Source organism: Oncorhynchus keta, chromosome 29 (genome assembly GCF_023373465.1).
Source record: "Oncorhynchus keta strain PuntledgeMale-10-30-2019 chromosome 29, Oket_V2, whole genome shotgun sequence".
Taxonomy (NCBI): Eukaryota; Metazoa; Chordata; class Actinopteri; order Salmoniformes; family Salmonidae; genus Oncorhynchus; species Oncorhynchus keta.
Window position 1 is genome coordinate 44,180,371 of NC_068449.1, and position 21,015 is coordinate 44,201,385.

The following is a 21,015-nucleotide window of genomic DNA, read 5'->3' on the forward strand; positions in this document are numbered from 1 at the left end:
TGTTTTGTGTTTCTCTTTCCTTGCTTGTGTATCTCCAGGAGTGGAGAGTGACAGTGTGTCCAGCACGGCCGACTTTGTCCAGAAGAGGGTGCCGCAGCCCCATCGCCAGCGGGACCAGAACCAGAGCCTGCTAGACAAACTGACCCAGGAGAAACTGGACACCAAGACCAAGACGGGCAACAAGCCCAACGACCTCTCCTCCGGTACAAAACCTTGACCCGGTCACACTACACCATGTCCACGCACATCTTCAGTTTCATTATTATTGTTATTTGAGTTTAATTGGTTTTATGTCCTCACCTTTTTGTAATGTGACCACGTTTTACTTTTTTGTTTATTTATGTCGTTGCTTTTTTGATTTTCCTCACAGCCTATGCTTGGAGAACACCTTTCCTCTCTAACAGAATTGCATGCACTGAAGCGCCAGGTAAACTCACCCCTAGCACACAGCTAAGCACCAGCTAACACTGATTGTCACTGATTTGAAGTTTTTTTTTTTCCCCCCACAACTGTTGTGTAATATCGGTCATTCAAGCACCTCATGCATGTAATAGTTAAACTTTTAACGGACTCAAACTAGATCCCAACCTTAGTGTAACCTTCGAGTCTCTCGCTTGATCTAATGGACTTGGCGAACAATTGAAAGAGAAAAGGGGTTACCTAGTCCGTTGTCCAACTGAATGTATTCAACTGAAATGTGTCCGCATTTAACCCAACCCCTCTGAATCAGAGTAATATGTTTGGCATTCTGATTGGCTTTTTAATTATTATATATTTTTTTTAATGCAATTGCTTTATCTTTTACATTTAGGAATTTGTTAGAATGTGTTCCATTGTACAGTATCATTGCCTTCGATACATTACTCTTAGAGAACTACTAGGTGCGCAGGCTTTTCCAGGCTTTAACACATCTGATTCAGCGAATCAAGGTCCTGATGAAGGTATGTTTCAGCAGAGCTGGAGCCAAAGACTACACCGCCACCTGTGCAATACTGGATGGATATATATAGATATCTCCCCAATAGACTGCCACATATGACTGCTTCTTATACTTGCGACAACATCTTCTTGAGTGTCTGTCTTGCGTTTTAACACCTCCAGATGCCAGCAGTGACTTCTCCCTGTTCGAGGCCCTGAGGGAGACTATCTACTCGGAGGTGGCCACGCTCATTTCCCAGAACGAGTCGCGGCCCCACTTCCTCATCGAGCTCTTCCACGAGCTGCAGCTGCTCAACACGGACTACCTGCGCCAGAGAGCACTCTACACCCTACAGGTAAACATGTCCGAATGAGGATTTACTGCTGATCCTAGACCAGCACTCCTACTCTGAGACTGCAAATAGTATTTCATACAATCCATGGGTAAACCTCATAGGAATGGATTCAAGCCACAAGGAGCTGCTGATAAAGACTTGAGGTGCCAAAATGTTGTTGTTAAATCCCGTAGGAGCATATAATCCAGTTTTTTTTTTCTTCTAAATGTACAGCTCATGATTGTAACCCTCTTCCTTGCTGTTGGATTCTCATGTTTAACCATGTCTTTTTGCTGTTGACCTCCAGGACATAGTGACTAGGCACCTGACGGAGAAGAGTGCGGCCGAGGACCAGGCCTCCACCCTGGGCCCTGTGGCCTGGGCAGCCGGCTCCCAGTCAGAGCTCACCCCCAGTGAAAGCCTGGCAACCAGTGACGGGGTGAGACAGACGGATTTACACACACACCTGCCTCTTCATTAAATCACTTGCCTGTCATATCTCCCACTCCCTATTTTCTCTTCTCAAGCTTTCCCTATCTCTCGCTCTTTTCTCTAGCTCTCTTGCCCATGTCTCATTCCTGACACCTCTCACTTTCTCTCAACATCTCGCTCTTTCCAGCCATCCATCTTAAACACTGTCCATCTATTTTTATTTCACTCTCATCCATCTTAAACACTCCGTCCATCTCTATTTCTCTCTCCCCCTACCTCCTTTGTTCCCCCCCCCCCTCGTCTTTGAAATCCAGTGCTCCAGTTGTCAGTAAGTCTGTGCCTTGAGGCCCATCCGTCACTCTGAGCAAAGCGTTGCGGTTGCTGCCTGCCGGACAGATTAGATGTGTGTGGTTGTGCAGGTCTTTGTTCTAGCCCAGGTCCCCGGATGTTTTGCTAAATTATAACAATCCCTTTTGTCTTTGTAAAACACTCCTTTGTTCCTCAGTGATGAATGAGATGCCCAATTTTTTTTTTTTTTTTTTTCTCCCTATGTTTGGAGAAAAGGATACAAGGGCAGATGCACAGCCCATTGTTTTTAGTCTATTGCATCCCGAGATGGAACAGACGCAAAATCGGTCAAGGGAGTTTAGCAGAGCGGTCTCTGCAATGAATCAACGTTTTTCTTTTGTTCTCCCCCCTCTTCCTCATTCGAACAATGAATGATGAATGGGTTCTCGTTTAGGATTTTTTTCTTTCTAAATTGTGTTTGTTAGCCCCCAATGGGTGAGTGGTGTGTGTGACTGAATTCCCTTTTTACCTCTCTCAGGATGTGTCGGAGAAGAACATCCGGGTCATCAAGCATCATGTCCCAAGTAAGAGGCGGAACGACGCAGAATCGGTAGACAACGAGAGCACCCTGTCCACCACCTCCAACCTGGAGCCATTCGCTAACGATGACTTAGGTATAATTTTTTAGTTGAGTTGAGTTTATTGTCCCGCGTTGCTCTTCTAATATCCTTCTCTTGTGTTCTCTCGCTCTCTCTCCCTCCCCTCTCCTGCCACTTGCAATGCTGTGCTGCCAGGTAACACAGTAATCCACTTAGACAAGGCTCTAGCCAGGATGAGAGAGTACGAGCGCATGAAGCTCAAGGCTGAGTTTAGCCCCAACACCACCGCTGCTACCGCCTCTGAGGCCTCTGCTAACTCTTCTGCTAGCGCTGCTCAGCTGCTGGAAGGTACACATCTCTCTCTCAACTTCTCTCTGTTCTACATCTCTCTCTGGTAGAAATGCGTAACGCTTGCTCCCCAAAGCCATGTGCTTCGTCCCACTCTACGGTTTTGTGGTCGGCGGGTGTGAACACTCCCACACACGTGTTTCCAAGTGCAAAGCACTTTGGCTGTCTGCGGTCTCATGTAGAGTCCTTGAAGTGTGCAGTCGCGCCCTCACGCACTTAGTAAAGAAAAATGGGATATGGCAATGGTGTGCTGAGCTGTTTCAATTTCTCTTGGTGCCAGCTTACAAAACACACACCTCAGATGGGAGATAATAATAATACATCTGTGTGTGTGTAAAGGTGCGGGAGTCTGGTCAGGTGATGTCCACTGTCCGCAGATCGACATCCAGCAGCTGGACAGACAGATTAAGGCCATAATGACCGAAGTCATCCCCTTCCTCAAGGTAGGAACCCAGGACCCGTCTCAATACCCTATAGTGGTCTCCCTTTTATCTCCTGTCCTTCATTTATACTAGGGGTGGTCAATCCTCATCCTGGAAAGCTACTGGTCTGGATGTGCCCAAGCCTAGCTCAGATAATCCCTACCATTGTGTAGCAGAGTTGTCCTAATGCTCCAGCGTTGGCAGACACAATGTAAGAATGTAAGTAACTTAATTTGTCCATTTAATTGCCCTGAATGCCTCTGTTGATCCTACAGCTATTGTAGGCAGAAATCATGTACCTATGAACCAGTTATACTGTTAGCACTGAGACGGTGTGCCCTAGTAGGTAGTGATAGCTCACCCTGCACTATCAGCTCAAACATAAATAACATGAGCATGTCTACTTATGCTAAGCTTCCCATTAAATCAATGAAAACAATCAAGCATTCCAGAGAAGTGCTAAAAATAGCCCACATTAACATATGTAGCCTAAGGAACAATATTATATCTCTGAAACACACATTGATAACACCTTTGATACAGTGGCAGCAATACATGGTTATAACATATACAGAAATGCCAATGGTGGAGGTGTTGCTGTTTTTACATTCAGAATTTATGAAATTGCTTATTCCAATTACAAAAGAACATGCACCCATTTTTAAGAAAATAACTAGTGTTAAATCCCCTTGGATTGATGAGGAATTGAAAAACGGTAGGGTTGAGAAGGATGAGGCAAAAGGAATGGCAAGTCTGGGTGCACAACCGATTTGACAAACGTACTGAAAAAAGAAGAAACTATTATATGAAACACAGATGAAAGATAGTAAAAAGAAGAAACTATAATATGAAACACAGATGAATGATAGTAAAAAGAAGAAACTATAATATGAAACACAGATGAATGATGGTAAAAAGAAGAAACTATAATATGAAACACAGATGAATTATAGTAAAAAGCTTTGGAGCACCTTAAATGAAATGTTGGGCAAAAAGGCAAACTATGCTCCATTCATTGAAACAGATGGCTCATTTTTCACAAAACCCACTGTTATTGCCAATGACAATTACTTTTTCATTGGCAAGATTAGCTAACTTAGGTATGACGTGTCAGCGTTTGTTGCTGGCACAACACATTCAAGAAAAACTGATTTAAATGAGGAAAGACAAGCGTTGTAATTTTGAATTCCATAAAGTGGGTGTGGAAGAAGTTAAATGGTTGTCTATCAACAATGACAAGCCACCAGGGTCTGACAACTTGGGAAATGACTGAGGATAATAGCAGACTATATTGCCACTCCTATTTGCCATATCTTGTATGTATGTATGTATGTATGTATGTATGTATGTATGTATGTACGTACGTACAGTGGGGCAAAAAAGTATTTAGTCAGCCACCAATTGTGCAAGTTCTCCCACTTAAAAAGATGAGGCCGGTACATCGGTACACTTAAAAAATGACAGACAAAATGAGAAAAAAAATCCAGAAAATCACATTGTAGGATTTTTAATGAATTTATTTGAAAATTATGGTAGAAAATAAGTATTTGGTCACCTACAAACAAGCAAGAAATCTGGCTCTCACAGACCTGTAACTTCTTCTTTAAGAGGCTCCTCTGTCCTCCACTTTTTATCAGTATAAAAGACACCTGTCCACAACCTCAAACAGTCACACTCCAAACTCCACTATGGCCAAGACCAAAGAGCTGTCAAAGGACACCAGAAACAAAATTGTAGACCTGCACCAGGCTGGGAAGACTGAATCTGCAATAGGTAAGTAGCTTGGTTTGAAGAAATCAACTGTGGGAGCAATTATTAGGAAATGGAAGACATACAAGACCACTGATAATCTCCCTCGATCTGGGGCTCCACGCAAGATCTCACCCCGTGGGGTCAAAATGATCACAAGAACGGTGAGCAAAAATCCCAGAACCACACGGGGGGACCTAGTGAATGACCTGCAGAGAGCTGGGACCAAAGTAACAAAGCCTACCATCAGTAACACACTACGTCGCCAGGGACTCAAATCCTGCAGTGCGAGACGTGTCCCCCTGCTTAAGCCAGTACATGTCCAGGCCCGTGTGAAGTTTGCTAGAGAGCATTTGGATTATCCAGAAGAAGATTGGGAGAATGTCATATGGTCAGATGAAACCAAAATATAACCTTTTGGTTAAAACTCAACTCGTCGTGTTTGGAGGACGAAGAATGCTGAGTTGCATCCAAAGAACACCATACCTACTGTGAAGCATGGGGGTGGAAACATCATGCTTTGGGGCTGTTTTTCTGCAAAGGGGCCAGGACGACTGATCCGTGTAAAGGAAAGAATGAATGGGGCCATGTATCGTGAGATTTTGAGTGAAAACCTCCTTCCATCAGCAAGGGCATTGAAGATGAAACGTGGCTGAGTCTTTCAGCATGACAATGATCCCAAACACACCGCCCGGCAACGAAGGAGTGCCTTCGTAAGAAGCATTTCAAGGTCCTGGAGTGGCCTAGCCAGTCTCCAGATCTCAACCCCATAGAAAATCTTTGGAGGGAGTTGAAAGTCCGTGTTGCCCAGCAACAGCCCCAAATCATCACTGCTCTAGAGGAGATCTGCATGGAGGAATGGGCCAAAATACCAGCAACAGTGTGTAAAAACCTTGTGAAGACTTACAGAAAACATTTGACAGGTCTCCAGCTAAAGTGACTTTTGTAATTAGTTTCAGTCATTGGCAGCAGAGAACTGCAAGGAAAGGCTGCCAAATGAGGTATTGGCTTTGGGGATGACCAGTGAAATATTCCTGCTGGAGTGCGTGTTACGGGTGGGTGTTGCTATGGTGACCAGTGAGCTGAGATGAGGTGGAGCTTTACCTAGCAAAAACTTATAGATGACCTGGATGTAGTGGGTTTGGCGACGAATATGAAGCGAGGGCCAGCCAACGAGAGCATACAGGTCACAGTGGTGGGTAGTTTATGGGGCTGGCCATCCCCTAAGCCAATTCTTCCTTTGGCTGCCTTTCCTTCCAGTTCTCTGCTGCCAATGACTGGAACGAACTGCAAAAATCACTGAAGCTGGAGATCCCCTCACTAGCTTTAAGCACCAGCTGTCAGAACAGCTCACAGATCACTGCACCTGCACATAGCCCATCCAACTATCTCATCCCCATACTGTATTTATCTATTCATCTTGCTCCTTTGCACCCCAGTATCTCTACTTGCACATTCATCTTCTGCACATCTACCATTCCAGTGTTTTAATTGCTATATTGTAATTACTTTTCCACCATGCCCTATTTTTTTTTGCCTTACCTCCCTTATCCTACCTCATTTCAACATACTGTATATAGACTTTTTCCATGTGTATCTCTGTTGCATGTGTTGAACTGCTTTGCTTTGTTGGCCAGGTCGCAGTTGCAAATGAGAACTTGTTCTCAACTAGCCTACCTGGTGAAATAAATAAAAAGAGAGCAGCACTTTATTATTGACTTCTCTTTGTCTTAACAACATGATCAACAAGGCAGGTCCAACAGGCAACTACTGTTGTGTGGTCAGGTGCCACAAAGAGGGACCTCAGAAATGTACAATTGGCTCAGAACAGGGCAGCACGGCTGGCTCTTAAATGTTCATGGAGAGAACATTAATAATATGCATGTAAATATCTTCATGGCTCAAACTGGAGGAGAGGTTGACTTCATAAGAAGTGTTGACATGCTGAATGCACAAGAGGTGTCCGTTTTTAAACTACTCGCACACAAGAACAGACTATGGGAGGCACACAGTACTATAGAGAGCCATGACTACATGGAACTCTAATCCACATCAGGTAACGGATGCAAGCAGTGGAATCAGATAAAAATATAAAAATACACCTTCTGGAACAGCGGGGACTGAAGAGACACTCAGGAACAGACACTCATACGTACACACATGCTAGCACACCCACTCTACACACACGTACGTTATAATATTGTTGTATGGTTGTATTGTAGTGGTGTAATAATGTTATGATTTACTGTTTTATCTTTGGTTTTATGTGTGATGTAAGTGCCTTTACGCGTTTGGACCCCGGGAAGAGTTGACAGCAGCTAATGGGGATCCCTAATAAATACAAATGTGCAGACTCATGTTACATTTGGAGTGCAAAACATAAGAATATTGTGACTGTGACTTGGGCAATTTTACACTATTGGCAATGGAAAAGCTCTGGTTTTTGTTTTGACAAACAATTTGGCAAACTAGCATGATTTGAATCCAGAAACAGTCAGGTACCCAGGCTAGCAATATACTTTGTTAAAGGCAAAGAACTGAAAGAGTTTTTTTTTTTTGTTCTTGTGGTCTGTCAGGAGCACATGGACGAGGTGTGTTCCAACCAGCTGCTGACGTCAGTGCGGCACATGGTGCTCACCCTCACCCAGCAGAACGACGAGAGCAAGGAGTTTGTCCGCTTCTTCCACCGACAGCTGGGAGGCATACTGCAGGTATGATAAGCCTTATGATGATATAGCCAATTTAGAAGTTTTCCCCACTGTGACTCAAACCTCAGATTAGTCCGGTAACTGTTTTATTTTGGTGCAAGAGCTGAAAACGTCCACTCGAACAAAGTTAACAAAGTGCAGACTAATAACATAAGAATTTATATCCAGAAATATTGGTTCAGCCATTTTAAAATTAGTATCAGCGAAGATTTTTATAACTAAGCCAAGATAGACCACAGCCTCTCGTTTCCATGGGAACAAATGAGCTATAGTGGGCAGAACAAGCAAGGAGGGGGGCAAGAGCCAAGCATGAGCTTGTGAGTCTATTGATTCAGCCATTTTTAAAAAAAAGTATCAGTGTGCAGCTTTCTTAAACAAGATTTTCTCAACACCTATTCTATCTAGTACTGTTTTTAGCTTGTCATTATTTTCAAAATGGAGTCCTAAGTCTCTCCCTCCCCCTCAGGACTCTCTGAGTAAGTTTGCAGGACGTACTCTAAAGGACTGTGGCGAGGACTTGCTTGTGGAGATCTCTGAGATCCTGTTCAACGAGCTGGCCTTCTTCAGACTGATGCAAGACCTGGACAGCAACAGCAGTAGTACTGCTACTATAGCTAACTCCCAGGCCAGGCACAAGAACCACAAGAGACCTAATAATAACCAAGTCAAGCAGGAACACAGGAATAATGAGGTAGGTGGAGGGGATAGGGGTGTGGGTGAGTATTTTCATATTGGATTTGTGTGTGTGTCATTCAATCTAATACAAAATGAGTGAATACATTTCAAGACTGGTGAACATTTGACTACTTTCAGGAGAACAAGTCTCCGGAGGTCGAGAAGTCCTTTTCCCCAGCATATCTCGATGAAGACAAAGTGAGGAAATCAACATTCAACATGTGATTTTCTTGTGTGGTTTCAAGCCAGGTGTCTCTTTAGACTACACTTAGTGTAGTCCAGGGGTGTCAAACTCAGAAAATGTGTTTATTTCTTTGCTGTTGACGCTCCGAACTGTCTAGCTTTCAATTCAGTGATTTATTAGCAAGCTGGATATTGTATGAATGTACGTCCATTATAATTTCTACATTTACATTTAAGTCATTTAGCAGACGCTCTTATACAGAGCGACTTACAAATTGGTGCATTCACCTTATGACATCCAGTGGAACAGCCATTTTACAATAGTGCATCTAAATCTTTTAGGGGGGTGAGAAGGATTACTTTATCCTATCCTAGGTATTCCTTAAAGATTATTTCTCAGCCCCAGAAACTAGAATATGCATAGAATTGTCAGATTAGGATAGAAAACACTCTAAAGTTTCCAAAACTGTAAAACTATTGTCTGTGAGTATAACAGAACTGATATTGCAGGCGAAAGCTTCCAATCAGGAAGTGCCTCTTATTTTGAAACCTCTGTGTTCCTATGCATGCCTATCCTCCATTTAAAGGGATAACAACCAGATTCCTTTTTCTATGGCTTCCCTACAGTCTTTAGACATAGTTTCAGGCTTTTATTTTTAAAAATTGCGTAAGTGGATAGGTGGGAGCTCTCAGAGTGAGTTTTGCGCAACTGAGTAAAGCGGCCATTGTTTCTCCCGCTGTTATTGAAAAAGCTACACACTCGGTTGATATATTATCGAATATATATTTTAAAAACAACTTGAGGATTGATTATAAAAAACTTTTGACATGTTTCTGTGGAAATTATGGATATTATTTGGAATATACGTCTGCGTTGTCGTGACCGCTCTTTCCTGTGGATTTCTGAACATAACGCGACAAACAAACGGTATTTTGGGTATAAAAATCATCTTTGTGGAACAAAAGGAACATTTGTTGTGTAACTGGGAGTCTCGTGAGTAAAAACATCCGAAGATCAAAGGTAAACGATTTTTTTGATTGCTTTTCTGATTTTCGTGACCTAGCTACTTAATGCTTAGTGTACATAATGTTATGCTATCGATAAATTTACACAAAGGCTTGGATTGCTTTCGCTGTAAAGCATAATTTCAAAATCTGAGACGACAGGAGGATTAACAAAAGGCTAAGCTGTGTTTTGCAATATTGCACTTGTGATTTCATGAATATGAACATTTTTTAGTAATATTATTTGACTGTGGCACTATGCTATTCAGCGGTTGCTGATGACAATTATCCCGGTACCAGGATGGGTAAGCGTCAAGAAGTCAAGCCATTTTGCCACAACTTTGGAAGTATGCTTGGGGTCAATGTCCATTTGGAAGACCCATTTGAGACCAAACTTTAACTTCCTGACTGATGTCTTGAGATGTTTCTTCCATATACAGTGCCTTGCGAAAGTATCCGGCCCCCCTGAACTCCGCGACCCCCCGCCACATCCCAGGCCTCAAACAAAGACACAAAACTGTATTTTTTTGTGAAGAACCAACAACAATTTGGTTTAGTCATTTTAGTGTATGTACAGTGCCTTGCGAAAGTATTCGGCCCCCTTGAACTTTGCGAACTTTTGCCACATTTCAGGCTTCAAACATAAAGATATAAAACTATTTTTTTGTGAAGAATCAACAACAAGTGGGACACAATCATGAAGTGGAACAACATTTATTGGATATTTCAAACTTTTTTAACAAATCAAAAACTTTAAAATTGGGCGTGCAAAGCCTGAAATGTGGCAAAAGGTCGCAAAGTTCAAGGGGGCCGAATACTTTCGCACGGCACTGTATGTACTCAGCAATAAAAAAGAAGTAGCCTCTCACTGTCAACTGCGTTTATTTTCAGCAAACTTAACATGTGTAAATATAAGATTCAACAACTGAGACACAAACTGAACATGTTCCACAGACGTGATTAACAGAAATGGAATAATGTGCCCCTGAACAAAGGGGGGGGGGGTCAAAAGTTAGTCCGTATCTGGTGCGGCCACCAGCTGCATTAAGTAATGCAATGCATCTCCTCCTCGTGGACTGCACCAGATTTGCCAGTTCTTGCTGTGAGATGTTACCCCACTCTTCCACCAAGGCACCTGCAGGTTCCCTGACATTTCTGGGTTGAATGGCCCTGGCCCTAGCCCTCACCCTCCGATCCAACAGGTCCCAGACGTGCTCAATGGGATTGAGATCCGGGCTCTTCGCTGGCTATGGCAGAACACTGACATTCCTGTCCTGCAGGAAATCACACACAGAATGGCTGGTGGCATTGTCATGCTGGAGGGTCATGTCAGGATGGGCCTGCAGGAAGGGTACCATATGAGGGAGGAGGATGTCTTCCCTGTAACGCACAGCGTTGATTGCCTGCAATGACAAGAAGCTGTCTGATGATACTGTGACACACCACCCCAGACCATGACGGACCGCTCCAGGCCTCAGTGTAACACTCATTCCTTTGACGATAAATGCGAATCCGACCATCACCCCTGCTGAGAAAAAAACGCAACTCGTCAGTGAAGAGCACTTTTTGCCAGTCCTGTCTGGTCCTGCGACGGTGGGTTTGTGCCCATAGGCGACGTTGTTGCCGGTGATGTCTGAGGACCTGCCTTACAACAGGCTTACAAGCCCTCAGTCCAGCCTATTGCGGACAGTCTGAGCACTGGAGGGATTGTGCTTTCCTGGTGTAACTCAGGTAGTTGTTGCCATCCTGTACCTGTCCCGCAGGTGTGATGTTCAGATGTACCGATACTGTGCGGGTGTTACACGTGGTCTGCCACTGCGAGGTCAGTCAGCTGTCCGTTCTGTCTCCCTGTAGCGCTGTCTTAGGCATCTCACAGTACAGATATAGCAATATATTGCCCTGGCCACATCTGCAGTCCTCGTGCCTCCTTGCAGCATGCCTAAGGCACGTTCACGCAGATGAGCAGGGACCCTGGGCATCTTTCTTTTGGTGTTTTTCAGAGACAGTAGAAAGGCCTCTTTAGTGTCCTAAGTTTTCATAACTGTGACCTTAATTGCCTACCGTCTGTAAGCTGTTAGTTTCTTAACGACTGTTCCACAGGTGCATGTTCATTAATTGTGTATGGTTCATTGAACAAGCATGGGAAACAGTGTCTAACTTAATTGTAAAGGGTTATTTGGATTTTTATTAATTGTCTTTGAAAGACATGGTCCTGAAAAGGGGACATTTTTTGCTGAGTTTATATATATATATTTATTTTGACACCCCTGGTGTAGTCTAAAGGTTGGGATTAAGGTGTGTAAATGTCTTAACCTTTTACATCTCACTCTGTGTGCCAGGATGAAGATGAGACGGAGCAGAAAGAGACCGAGAGGGAGCAGCACGGAAGGGAGGGGAAAGACAGCAGGAGCAGCGAGGCCTCTGAGATGGAGGAGGAAGAGGGGGCTAGAGAGGGGCTGCTTCACTCTATTAGTGAGTGAACACTACAATGCGAGGTGCCTCAATTAGCCTTAAAGCTGCTCTGTAAAGTGAGTTAGTTCAACCACGGAAAACCTTGCTAGTGACCGTAGCTACTAGAGGAAGCTTGTGATCGAGTGTTCTGCAGGTTCACAATGGGGGATTTGTTGTGAATCTTTATGGTCACGTCATTACAACTGTCGCCAACCTATTTCCAACAAAGTATACTCCTACTACGATTCTGACGAGTGCCACACCTTTGACTTGTTCTCCTAGTGCTAACCCTTCGTTGTTTTGCATTCTTTGCCAGGTCTGTCCAAGGCAGAGACCCAGGCCCTGACTAACTACGGCAGTGGGGAGGATGAGAATGAGGTGGAGATGGAGGAGTTTGAAGCTGAGCCCCAGGACGTCCAGACCTCCCTGCAGGTTAGCAATGATGGGAGAGCAACGGGTTAGGACACACACACTCAGTACGCACACTTCCATTAGACCATCTTATCCTGTATTTCAGGTAGCAGCAAATGAAGCCCCATCAAATGGATACCGAGAGATGAAGTCTGACCAAGAAAGCTCTGAGAGTAACGATGGTAAGAACGCTCATGGTTGTTTTTCTGTGTCTTGGCTTTTAGTCAGCCAAAATAGTACCTGTTTTTTTCATCTACTTTTTGCTGTCCACGTTTTTGTAAATGGTTGCCAGATGTTTTCATTATAGCAATGTTTGGTCTGATGGATGCCTGTGTTTTCAGACCCTCTGATTCTCTATTACACCCCCCCAAATCCTGTCTCTCCCTCCTTTTTCCTTCTCTCTATCCTAAACTTTTCTGCTTGCTTATCGCCCCCACCCCCAGTCAAGAGCAGTAAGTCCGAGTCCATCGATGTGGTAGACTCCCCAGAGGAAGAGCGTGAGGAGCATGGGAGGCCGGAGGGGGAGAGCCAGGGAGGTGTAGCCTCAGCCACCACCAACAACCAGGAGGGTTCCCACGGCTCAAACAGCAGCGGCAGCCCTGACACAGAGTCACCTGTCATGCTCAACATAGATGTAACACCACTACATAGACCTATGATCCTTTTTAAACTACAAAATTCTTTAATAGTTGAATTTATTTAAGTCTAAGTTTATGTGTATTCCAATGTCTTTATTACTTCTCCAAACCCTTTATAATGTATATGCTTTCATTTAATTCATGCAGGAGGTGGGATCAGGAAACATGAGCCAAAAGTCAGACGAGGAAGACTTTGTGAAAGTGGAGGATTTACCCATGCAGCTGAGAGTCATATGTGAGGTGGGACGAGCCAGAATGACTCCATTCCCCTTGTTATCAATACGTCCACTTCCTTTTTTCCCCCTCTTCTTACAAACTGTCTGATCATTGGTCTTGTGAAATCTAGTAATGTTCTCTCTGTGTGTGTGTGTGTGTGTGTGTGTGTGTGTGTGTGTGTGTGTGTGTGTGTGTGTGATGAACAGGAGGCGCTCCAGAAGAGGGTAGTTGAGGAACAGCAGAATAATAATCTGTCTGTTGAGATCCTCAATGGGAACACTGACACTAGTGGACTCGTGGGCAATGGACACACACTCAAAGAACCAGGTTGGTACATACAATATCTAGTGAAATTATTCACTGTCTGGCACAGTTTTCATGAAACTGGTAGAGCGCAACTTCACAGAATGTCCAGGGAAATGTTGCAGAACCGATATTAGTCTGCCGTGTAGACATGTAAATGTTGGCTATGTACTATTTAATACTATTGTATCCATCTGTGTTTGCAATATCTCTAGGAAGACAATGATTTGTCTACTTTTTTTCCTCATCTTTCTTACAGAAACGATAGGTGCACAAAGTGCATAAAAAGTCCATCTTGTACAAATGTTGTCGAATGAACCACTACAGAATAATCCTAAAGATGTTCAGACTCCTATTGGTACTTAATGATTGGATGGTCGCAAGGGTTGGCGAGACAATGTCGTGCCAGTGACTAAGCTTCGTTCGAAACCGTTTGACCAACTACAACGGTTAAAAACAACTACAACTGTAATGTAATCAACACTGTTTTGTTTATTTCTACTCCTGAGGCTGTATCTATTAAGCACATCAGAGTAGGAGTGCTGAAGATCTAAGATCAGTTTGGTATTTTTGATCATCATACATACTGATTGTTTGGACAAGTTGGACCTGATCCTAGATCAGTACCCATTCTCTGAGACACTTGATACATACAGCCCCTGATTACTGAATGTGTTCTTTGATTTGGGGATTTAGGGTGGGGTCTCTCTCTCACTCTGCTGCTGTGTTACGTATAAAGTTTTACAAGCCTCGTTTGAATCCTCTAGTCTAGCAAACTTGTTAAATCGCCTTAGTTCTGTTTTCTGCGGATATGGGATCAGTTTGGAATCGGTTTGTCATTTTGAATAATTTTATTTGTTCATCTTCTTGGCCTTGTCTTATTCTCTCTCGCTAGCTCCCATGCTTTTCAAGCAAGTGACCTTTTGAACTCTTAACTGCAACACTAATGAACTACAAGTACGACTTCAAACTTGATTCAGGCTGCTTGCGAGTCATTTCCTCACCTTTGGCTGTAAAGACTACATTGACACCTAACATCTTTTCCTTATGTCATGGGGCTGTCGTCACCTTTTACTGCACTCTTAATGTTACCTTCCAAATCTTAGTTTGACCTTTTTGTTTTCTCGGGGCAGTTTCCCATGTAATTAAAGATACCTACTGTATGTAGTTTTAAAGAATAAAATGATGGAACTTTTCAAAGCGGTGGCTTGTCTTTGTTTAACAAGTGTAGTTTACTGGAAGGCTGTAGACATAATACCTAAAATCAGATTACTTGAATGCAAAAGATGTAAACTGATTGATCAATGCTTTCATTATACCTGGTGCTGACATGTGTCCTGGGCACTTTCTCAATTGTGTAAAAATCTGTCCTCTGACCTGTAAATAGATTTGGTAAATGGAGGCGTTTCCTCACCAATCATCCCCTACCAGCGGTAGAAAGGCTCTATCGTTAATATAAATTACAGGCTAATACATGTTCATTTGGAATAAAGTGTGAATGGCAAAATGTTTTCAAAATATTGAGTTGCCATTTAACCCATTGAAATGTTTCTCACAAAGGCATATGCATGAACATGGTAGTTGAAAGGGAACTGTGTGGAAATTATTAGACCCAAGGGAGTACACAAGTTCAACTGAATCCAAATTTTAGCTTTGTGTAGATTTTGGTAATGAAAAAAATAAAATAAATCCAGATGCATCCAGTAACAAGACTATTGGGAAGTGTGGGGTAGGTGAAGTGTGGGGTAGGTGCAACAAGACATGTTACACTTTCACAAGGCAATTCAGACACTAATTTTGCTGCGCATAGAAAGGAGTCAGCAGCGAAACAAATTCAAATGGGCTCAATTTTTTCAGAAGAACCGAGGGTATGACATTACATCAAACAGTGATCATAGTTTTATGATTTGGAAATGTAAAGTGCACATTTGGACTCCCAGGTGTTTGGTTTGCTTGTATGACATCAGTGGTATTAATTATAATCCTCTGTCATCTTTCAAAATACATAGAGTCCTTAATTTACAGCATTTCTCACTCAGACAAAGTTGCCCAATTACTGGGAAGGGAACTTTGTTGCGTAATGCTCAAGTTCAGAGAACGTGATCTCTGACATGTTCAGCCCACTGTTCCAATTTTGGTGCTTAACAGTGCCCAAATCTGCCATTTTCAACCCATGTATGAGTGTTAAGGGTGAGGCAATATTTCGATTGGAGCCTTTAGTTACAGCGCAAAGACTTGAAATATGTACAACAGGATTCTCCAGTTGTTTCTGAATCAGTTAAGCCCATCTCCCCACCACCGTTCTGTTAGAAACCCATTTGGAGGCTTCACCAGGGCATACAGGGGTTGGGGCAGTCACGGATGTAGGATTCCAGTTTCCCCTTGTTCACGTCCATCAACGTGGTGTATGTGGTCAACTGCAATGACAAGTCAGTCACTCGGGTGGTCTTTTGAGAAATGCTAACAGGACTTTCGCATTAGACAGATTTATTGAATCGATAAATGCCTTGAATGGTTCATAATGACAAAACAGTAAATAAGGGCTCACCTTGTTCAAGACTGGTTTTGTCGACAGCATGTCGTACACGGTCTTCAGTGAGATGTTCTGAGGAGAAAGGACAGGGGAAAAGAATCTTACCACAAAGATACCTTTGAATTTGTACAGGAAATTGAAACAAACATCAAATTAAGGAGCAGAGCCAAATTCTAGTCGACTTTTTATTCAGCCATGGAATGGTTGGTGTCTGCCCAACTACATCTATGGCTTATCTGTGGTTGTAGTACTCACTGCCTGCGTGGTCTGGTTCATACACTTCATGGCTGGAGTCCTGCGGTTGTCCAAGAACAGAGGCTCCTTCCAGTGATCGTAGTTGGTTTCCAGAACGTACCAGCGGCCCAGCTTCAGCTCAATCCTTCACAACAGGAGTACAGTGTTTAGGAATGTGATGCTTCCTGATTAAATCAGGAATATCTAGGCCTCCTGCGTTGCGCAGTGCTAGAAGTGTCACTACAGATCCGGGTTCGATGCCGGCCGCGACCAGGAAACATGAGGCGGCGCACAATTAGCCCAGCGTTATCTAGATTTGGCCGGCTGGGATGTCCTTGTCCCATCGTGCTCTCGTGGCAGCTGGGTGCATGCACGCTGACTTTGGTCGCCAGCTGTACAGTGTTTCCTCCTACACATTGGTGCAGCTGGCTTCCGGGTTAAGTGAGCAGTGTGTCAAAAAGAAGTGCGGCTTGGCATGGTTGTGTTTCGGAGGACGCATGGCTCTCGACCGTCGCCTCTCCCGAGTCCGTACGGGAGTTGCATTGATGGGACAAGACTAACTACCAATTTGACGTAAAGTAGATTTGTTTTACCCATTTCGTGACATGTATCCATATGTAATAGAAATGTACCTGTTGGCTAGACATTTCAGATTTCCCTGTTTTTGTAGTCTGGATCACATCCCTGAATGTTAAACAATATGATTTGTATGACCAGTGTGATCTTGTTCCACCCCAGCACCTTTTCAAATCAGGTATGCTAGTGCTGAGCTGGAACAGAACCCTGCACAGCTAGTATTTCTCCGTGACACAAGTTAGAGACCCCTGCTGCACTAGTAGTGTGTTTTAGTATTTAATTTCAGTAGTTGAAATTGGATAGTAATATATGTTTTAGCCACTCACTCCCAGATGTCGAGGCTGAGGACTCTGGAGCGGGTGATGACACAGCCCTGGCCCGTCTGGTTCCCTCCCAGGATGAAGTAGGCCGGGGCCAGCAACTTGGTCTGGGCCAGAAGGTGCTTTGCCTCCTCGTAGCTGGACACACACAGGGTTAAAGAAAGGGTGTGTTTTCACGAGACCAAAGAAATGTCCATTTCATAATGCTGGTCTTGAATGTGCTCAGGTTTTCCTCCATAATACAGCCCTCATTAAAGCAAGAATGTGTATTATTGCCTTCAATAACAAAACATGTCAAAAGTAGTTAAATGACAGTAATTTGATACTTCTATGAAAGTAGAAAGATACCTGGTAGCATTCTCTAAGACAGAGCGAGTGAGGAAGCTCATCCACATCCCATCTCTATTCCCCAGGATCCACTCCACGATCCCTGAGAGAACAGACACACTTAATATTCCCCCCTCCGCATTCATAACAGGTCTATAAATGTACTGATTTGAGAGACCGGGAGAGTTGGGTAGCTCACCGATGTATCCTCCATCAAGGCTGAAGCGCTCATTCATGGTCAGAGTGAAAGCATGCTTCAAAGAAAATGAGAAATGTTTTAGTCAAATTACACTTTCACAACTACCATGATGCTAAAAAAGATGCCACATCAGGGTCACGTTCAAAAGGGATTTGTTTTTCCCATTTGAAAATGTTGCTTGCTTCCATTTGTGCCTGCTGAATGCAGTCCAGAGCTCACCGGTTTGATACCAGTCAACATGCCCACGTAGCCGGCGAAGTTAGTGGACTTGAAGACCGTCTTGTTGCCTCTCTGGAAGTCAATGTTGACCACCAGAGGCTTGAGTTTCTCTGTTATCAACCAGGACCTGTTCTTCATGTCCCAACTGGTAAGAGAACGAAACAATAAGGGGGTTTATTTTCAGTAAAGAATTAAAAGGTGTAGCAACTGGAAAAACGTTTACAGAAAACCAGCAAAAATAATTAAAAATTGGTTAAAAGGTATTGTTCACCCAAATTGACTGACTAGTAATTTGGGTTTGTAATAGCTACAGTGTCCTATTAACACAATGGAGCACAAAACAATGCATGGACCCTTGATATCCCTTTGTCACTAAACTGTAGCAGTGACATTCTTACCCCATGAATAGTCCAAAGTCCATATTCCGCCCATGGATAAGGTTACCTATGACAATGCAAGGAGAGAAACCAAAATGCTGTGTGTGCATGAAAATTTCAAGCATCACGTCCTACCATGATGACATGTACATAACTAAAGTATTGATTCAAATGTCATAACATGAGCTACTTACCATTTGAGTCCTCTGCCACTAGAGAAGTGCACACCGTAAAGATCTCATAGAAGATGTTGTAGAGGACAACCTCACCTGGAGTGAAACCAAGTGTAATGGAATCAGAATAGAGGGAGGTGAGAAACTAGAAACTGAATGATAGTGCCGTTGCGGTCAGGGGTTGAAATAAGCAATTGTGGGTTACTGTATATTACCAAGGGGAACACCCGAGGCAGTCGCAACTCCTTTTATTTCCTCATTGAATGGGTAGGGTAGGGTATTCACTATCAAAGGCTGCAGAACACACAAGACCATTATTAATGGATGAGAAAAAGGTTACATTGCCAAATTAAATCATCAATTAAATTATTTTATGAGATGAGGTGTAATAGTTTTCCAGTGAAATGATCAAACTCTCTCACCAAGTCCTTGTCGACCAAATCTATCAGTTTCCCACTAGGAACAAATGCGTTGGCCAAATCCTTGATAGCCTGGATCATGTTGACCAACTGAAGAAAACCAGACAAATAGTGAATAAGAAAACAGTGTGAGTATTGATCCTACAGTAAATACATTTACATAATTGATACGAACAAGACATGTAAAACTCTCACCTCAGCTTTCTTGTCAGTGATGATTAGCTTCCATCTTTCGCTGGGGGGCAAATCCAGGTCTATTGTGTACCAGGTGACAGGCCCTTTGAATCTGATCAAAATCGTGACATGAGAGATGTTAGATGGATGCATAATGACATTGAGGTCACTTTACTATCCCCTGCAAGTGGTATTACACAATAGTGTCATGTGAGATTCATTTTAAGGCTACAGTAGTCAAAAGTTGCCCCAGTCTAATTACAATGGACAGAGGCAGGTAGCTAATGACTAAATGCACCTATACACAATACAAACACTTCTTGTTAACCTGGCATAGGTGTGCCACCTCACGCATGAGCCATGATCTGGGACCGGCCGGGTATTACAAAACTTATGCAAGTTGTTTAGATGTTATGGACATTTGACAGCACCTTGGACAACTAGCTAACTTAGCTAGCATACTGTGGCAAACTAATGGCAAATACTTACGTTGGACCTTTGGGAGGGTACATGCCCGTCTGGCATTCTTCGGTATACTGTTAAGAGGGCAAAAGAAACCAAAGCTTTGTTCAGGTGAAAACGCACTTTCTAGCTAGAACTCAGACTAACTAATATTTGGCAGACAGTTTACGATTACAGAATATTCATTATTTGGATCACTTACCGGCGGCACAAACTGTGCCGATACTGCAGATAAGGACACCAAAAGAAGACAACACAACCTATCCATCTTGTGTCCCATTGTTTGTGTGTAAAGCTTCTTATGATTTTTGGTCAGCTTCAAAATACGGAAGTGTATTCTTTCCTCGTGATTTGAGAGGGAGCGAACCATTACACTATGGGCAGGCGGCTACTACATATTTTATACTTGCATTTTTCTCTGATTCAGATACATTAGTTGTTTTTTTAATGTCACGTATTACATATACAAATGTAAGTGTATAAATAGGATTCTACTTATGTGGAATGATATGTCCTCCCACCCGATACTGGTACATTCCTGATTGTTATACTGAAGTGAAAACAAGTGCACACATGACATGACTGGCAATTAAATATCAATAGAATGGGATTATTGTAGTTAAAATTGGGCACAGGTTACTCATAAAACAACTGAAAGCACATTTAAGGGGTTGCGACAAAATGACTTTTTAAAGCTAATTCGCTTGTCAACAAATCCTGTTTTAAAACAGTTTGAAAAAGATGAGGAAAAGCTGAGGAGCCTTGTCATATTCACACATTGACGCTGTAGGGGAGTGTGGGGTAAGTTGAGCCAAACACAAAATTCTAAATTTGACCAAATATGTAGAAAGAGGTCATCATTTCATGGAGTCTGTGAAGGAAGAAACAACATGGAAAAAGTAGTAAGCAAGTTAGGTCCCAAAAAATGTAACACGTCAAATTAATGTGTTAGAGGTTTCATGATGCTTTTATCGAAATCAAAGTAAATCATTGTTCTACACATCAGTTGGTGTCTCCTATAAGCTTCAATATGAGGACATACAATTAGCATTAAGGTACATCCTTGTAGCTGTGTGGGTTATTATAGTCAAAATGTTTGTCTTGGGATAAGTTGAGCCAATGGCAAGTTGAGAAAATTAAAGTTTGTTTTCTTCCCAGCTGAAATGCAAGGCATTATGGCTGGGATATGAGGTAACAGGGCCTGCCTGGCCTATGTTAAAAGTATAACATGTTTGTAAGACTGTTAAAAGATACTTCAAATGATTAAAAGACAAAGCAATTGTGTTGAATTGTGTTTGGGAAATAAAGATAGACATGGTTT

At 42.9% G+C, this 21,015-nt stretch overlaps 2 protein-coding genes across 2 annotated transcripts in view; one reads left to right on the plus strand and one right to left on the minus strand.

Annotated features, from left to right (window-relative positions):
- LOC118362951 (pericentriolar material 1 protein-like) overlaps nt 1-14,881 on the plus strand; it is a 40,665-nt gene extending 25,784 nt beyond the window's left edge. The window contains 17 exon segments of the mRNA XM_035743699.2: nt 39-203; nt 371-427; nt 1,102-1,274; nt 1,561-1,692; nt 2,512-2,647; nt 2,768-2,920; nt 3,260-3,363; nt 7,668-7,802; nt 8,266-8,490; nt 8,613-8,672; nt 12,002-12,134; nt 12,430-12,545; nt 12,631-12,706; nt 12,968-13,158; nt 13,310-13,402; nt 13,585-13,705; nt 13,941-14,881. Of these exon segments, the coding sequence (XP_035599592.2) occupies nt 39-203; nt 371-427; nt 1,102-1,274; nt 1,561-1,692; nt 2,512-2,647; nt 2,768-2,920; nt 3,260-3,363; nt 7,668-7,802; nt 8,266-8,490; nt 8,613-8,672; nt 12,002-12,134; nt 12,430-12,545; nt 12,631-12,706; nt 12,968-13,158; nt 13,310-13,402; nt 13,585-13,705; nt 13,941-13,966 (2,096 nt within the window). The 3' untranslated portion in view covers nt 13,967-14,881.
- A 429-nt stretch (nt 14,882-15,310) lies between these two features.
- Nucleotides 15,311-20,184, minus strand: LOC118362952 (acid ceramidase-like). Its single transcript, XM_035743705.2, has 14 exons — nt 19,897-20,184; nt 19,722-19,768; nt 19,254-19,344; nt 19,062-19,148; nt 18,855-18,933; nt 18,661-18,735; nt 18,488-18,533; nt 18,090-18,234; nt 17,871-17,925; nt 17,693-17,774; nt 17,351-17,482; nt 16,470-16,593; nt 16,230-16,286; nt 15,311-16,098 (listed from the first exon to the last, which is right to left on the minus strand). The coding sequence occupies exons 1-14, from the start codon at nt 20,062-20,064 to the stop codon at nt 16,009-16,011; spliced, it is 1,278 nt and encodes a 425-aa protein (XP_035599598.1). The 5' UTR covers nt 20,065-20,184; the 3' UTR covers nt 15,311-16,008.
- Between the last annotated feature and the right edge of the window lie 831 nt (nt 20,185-21,015).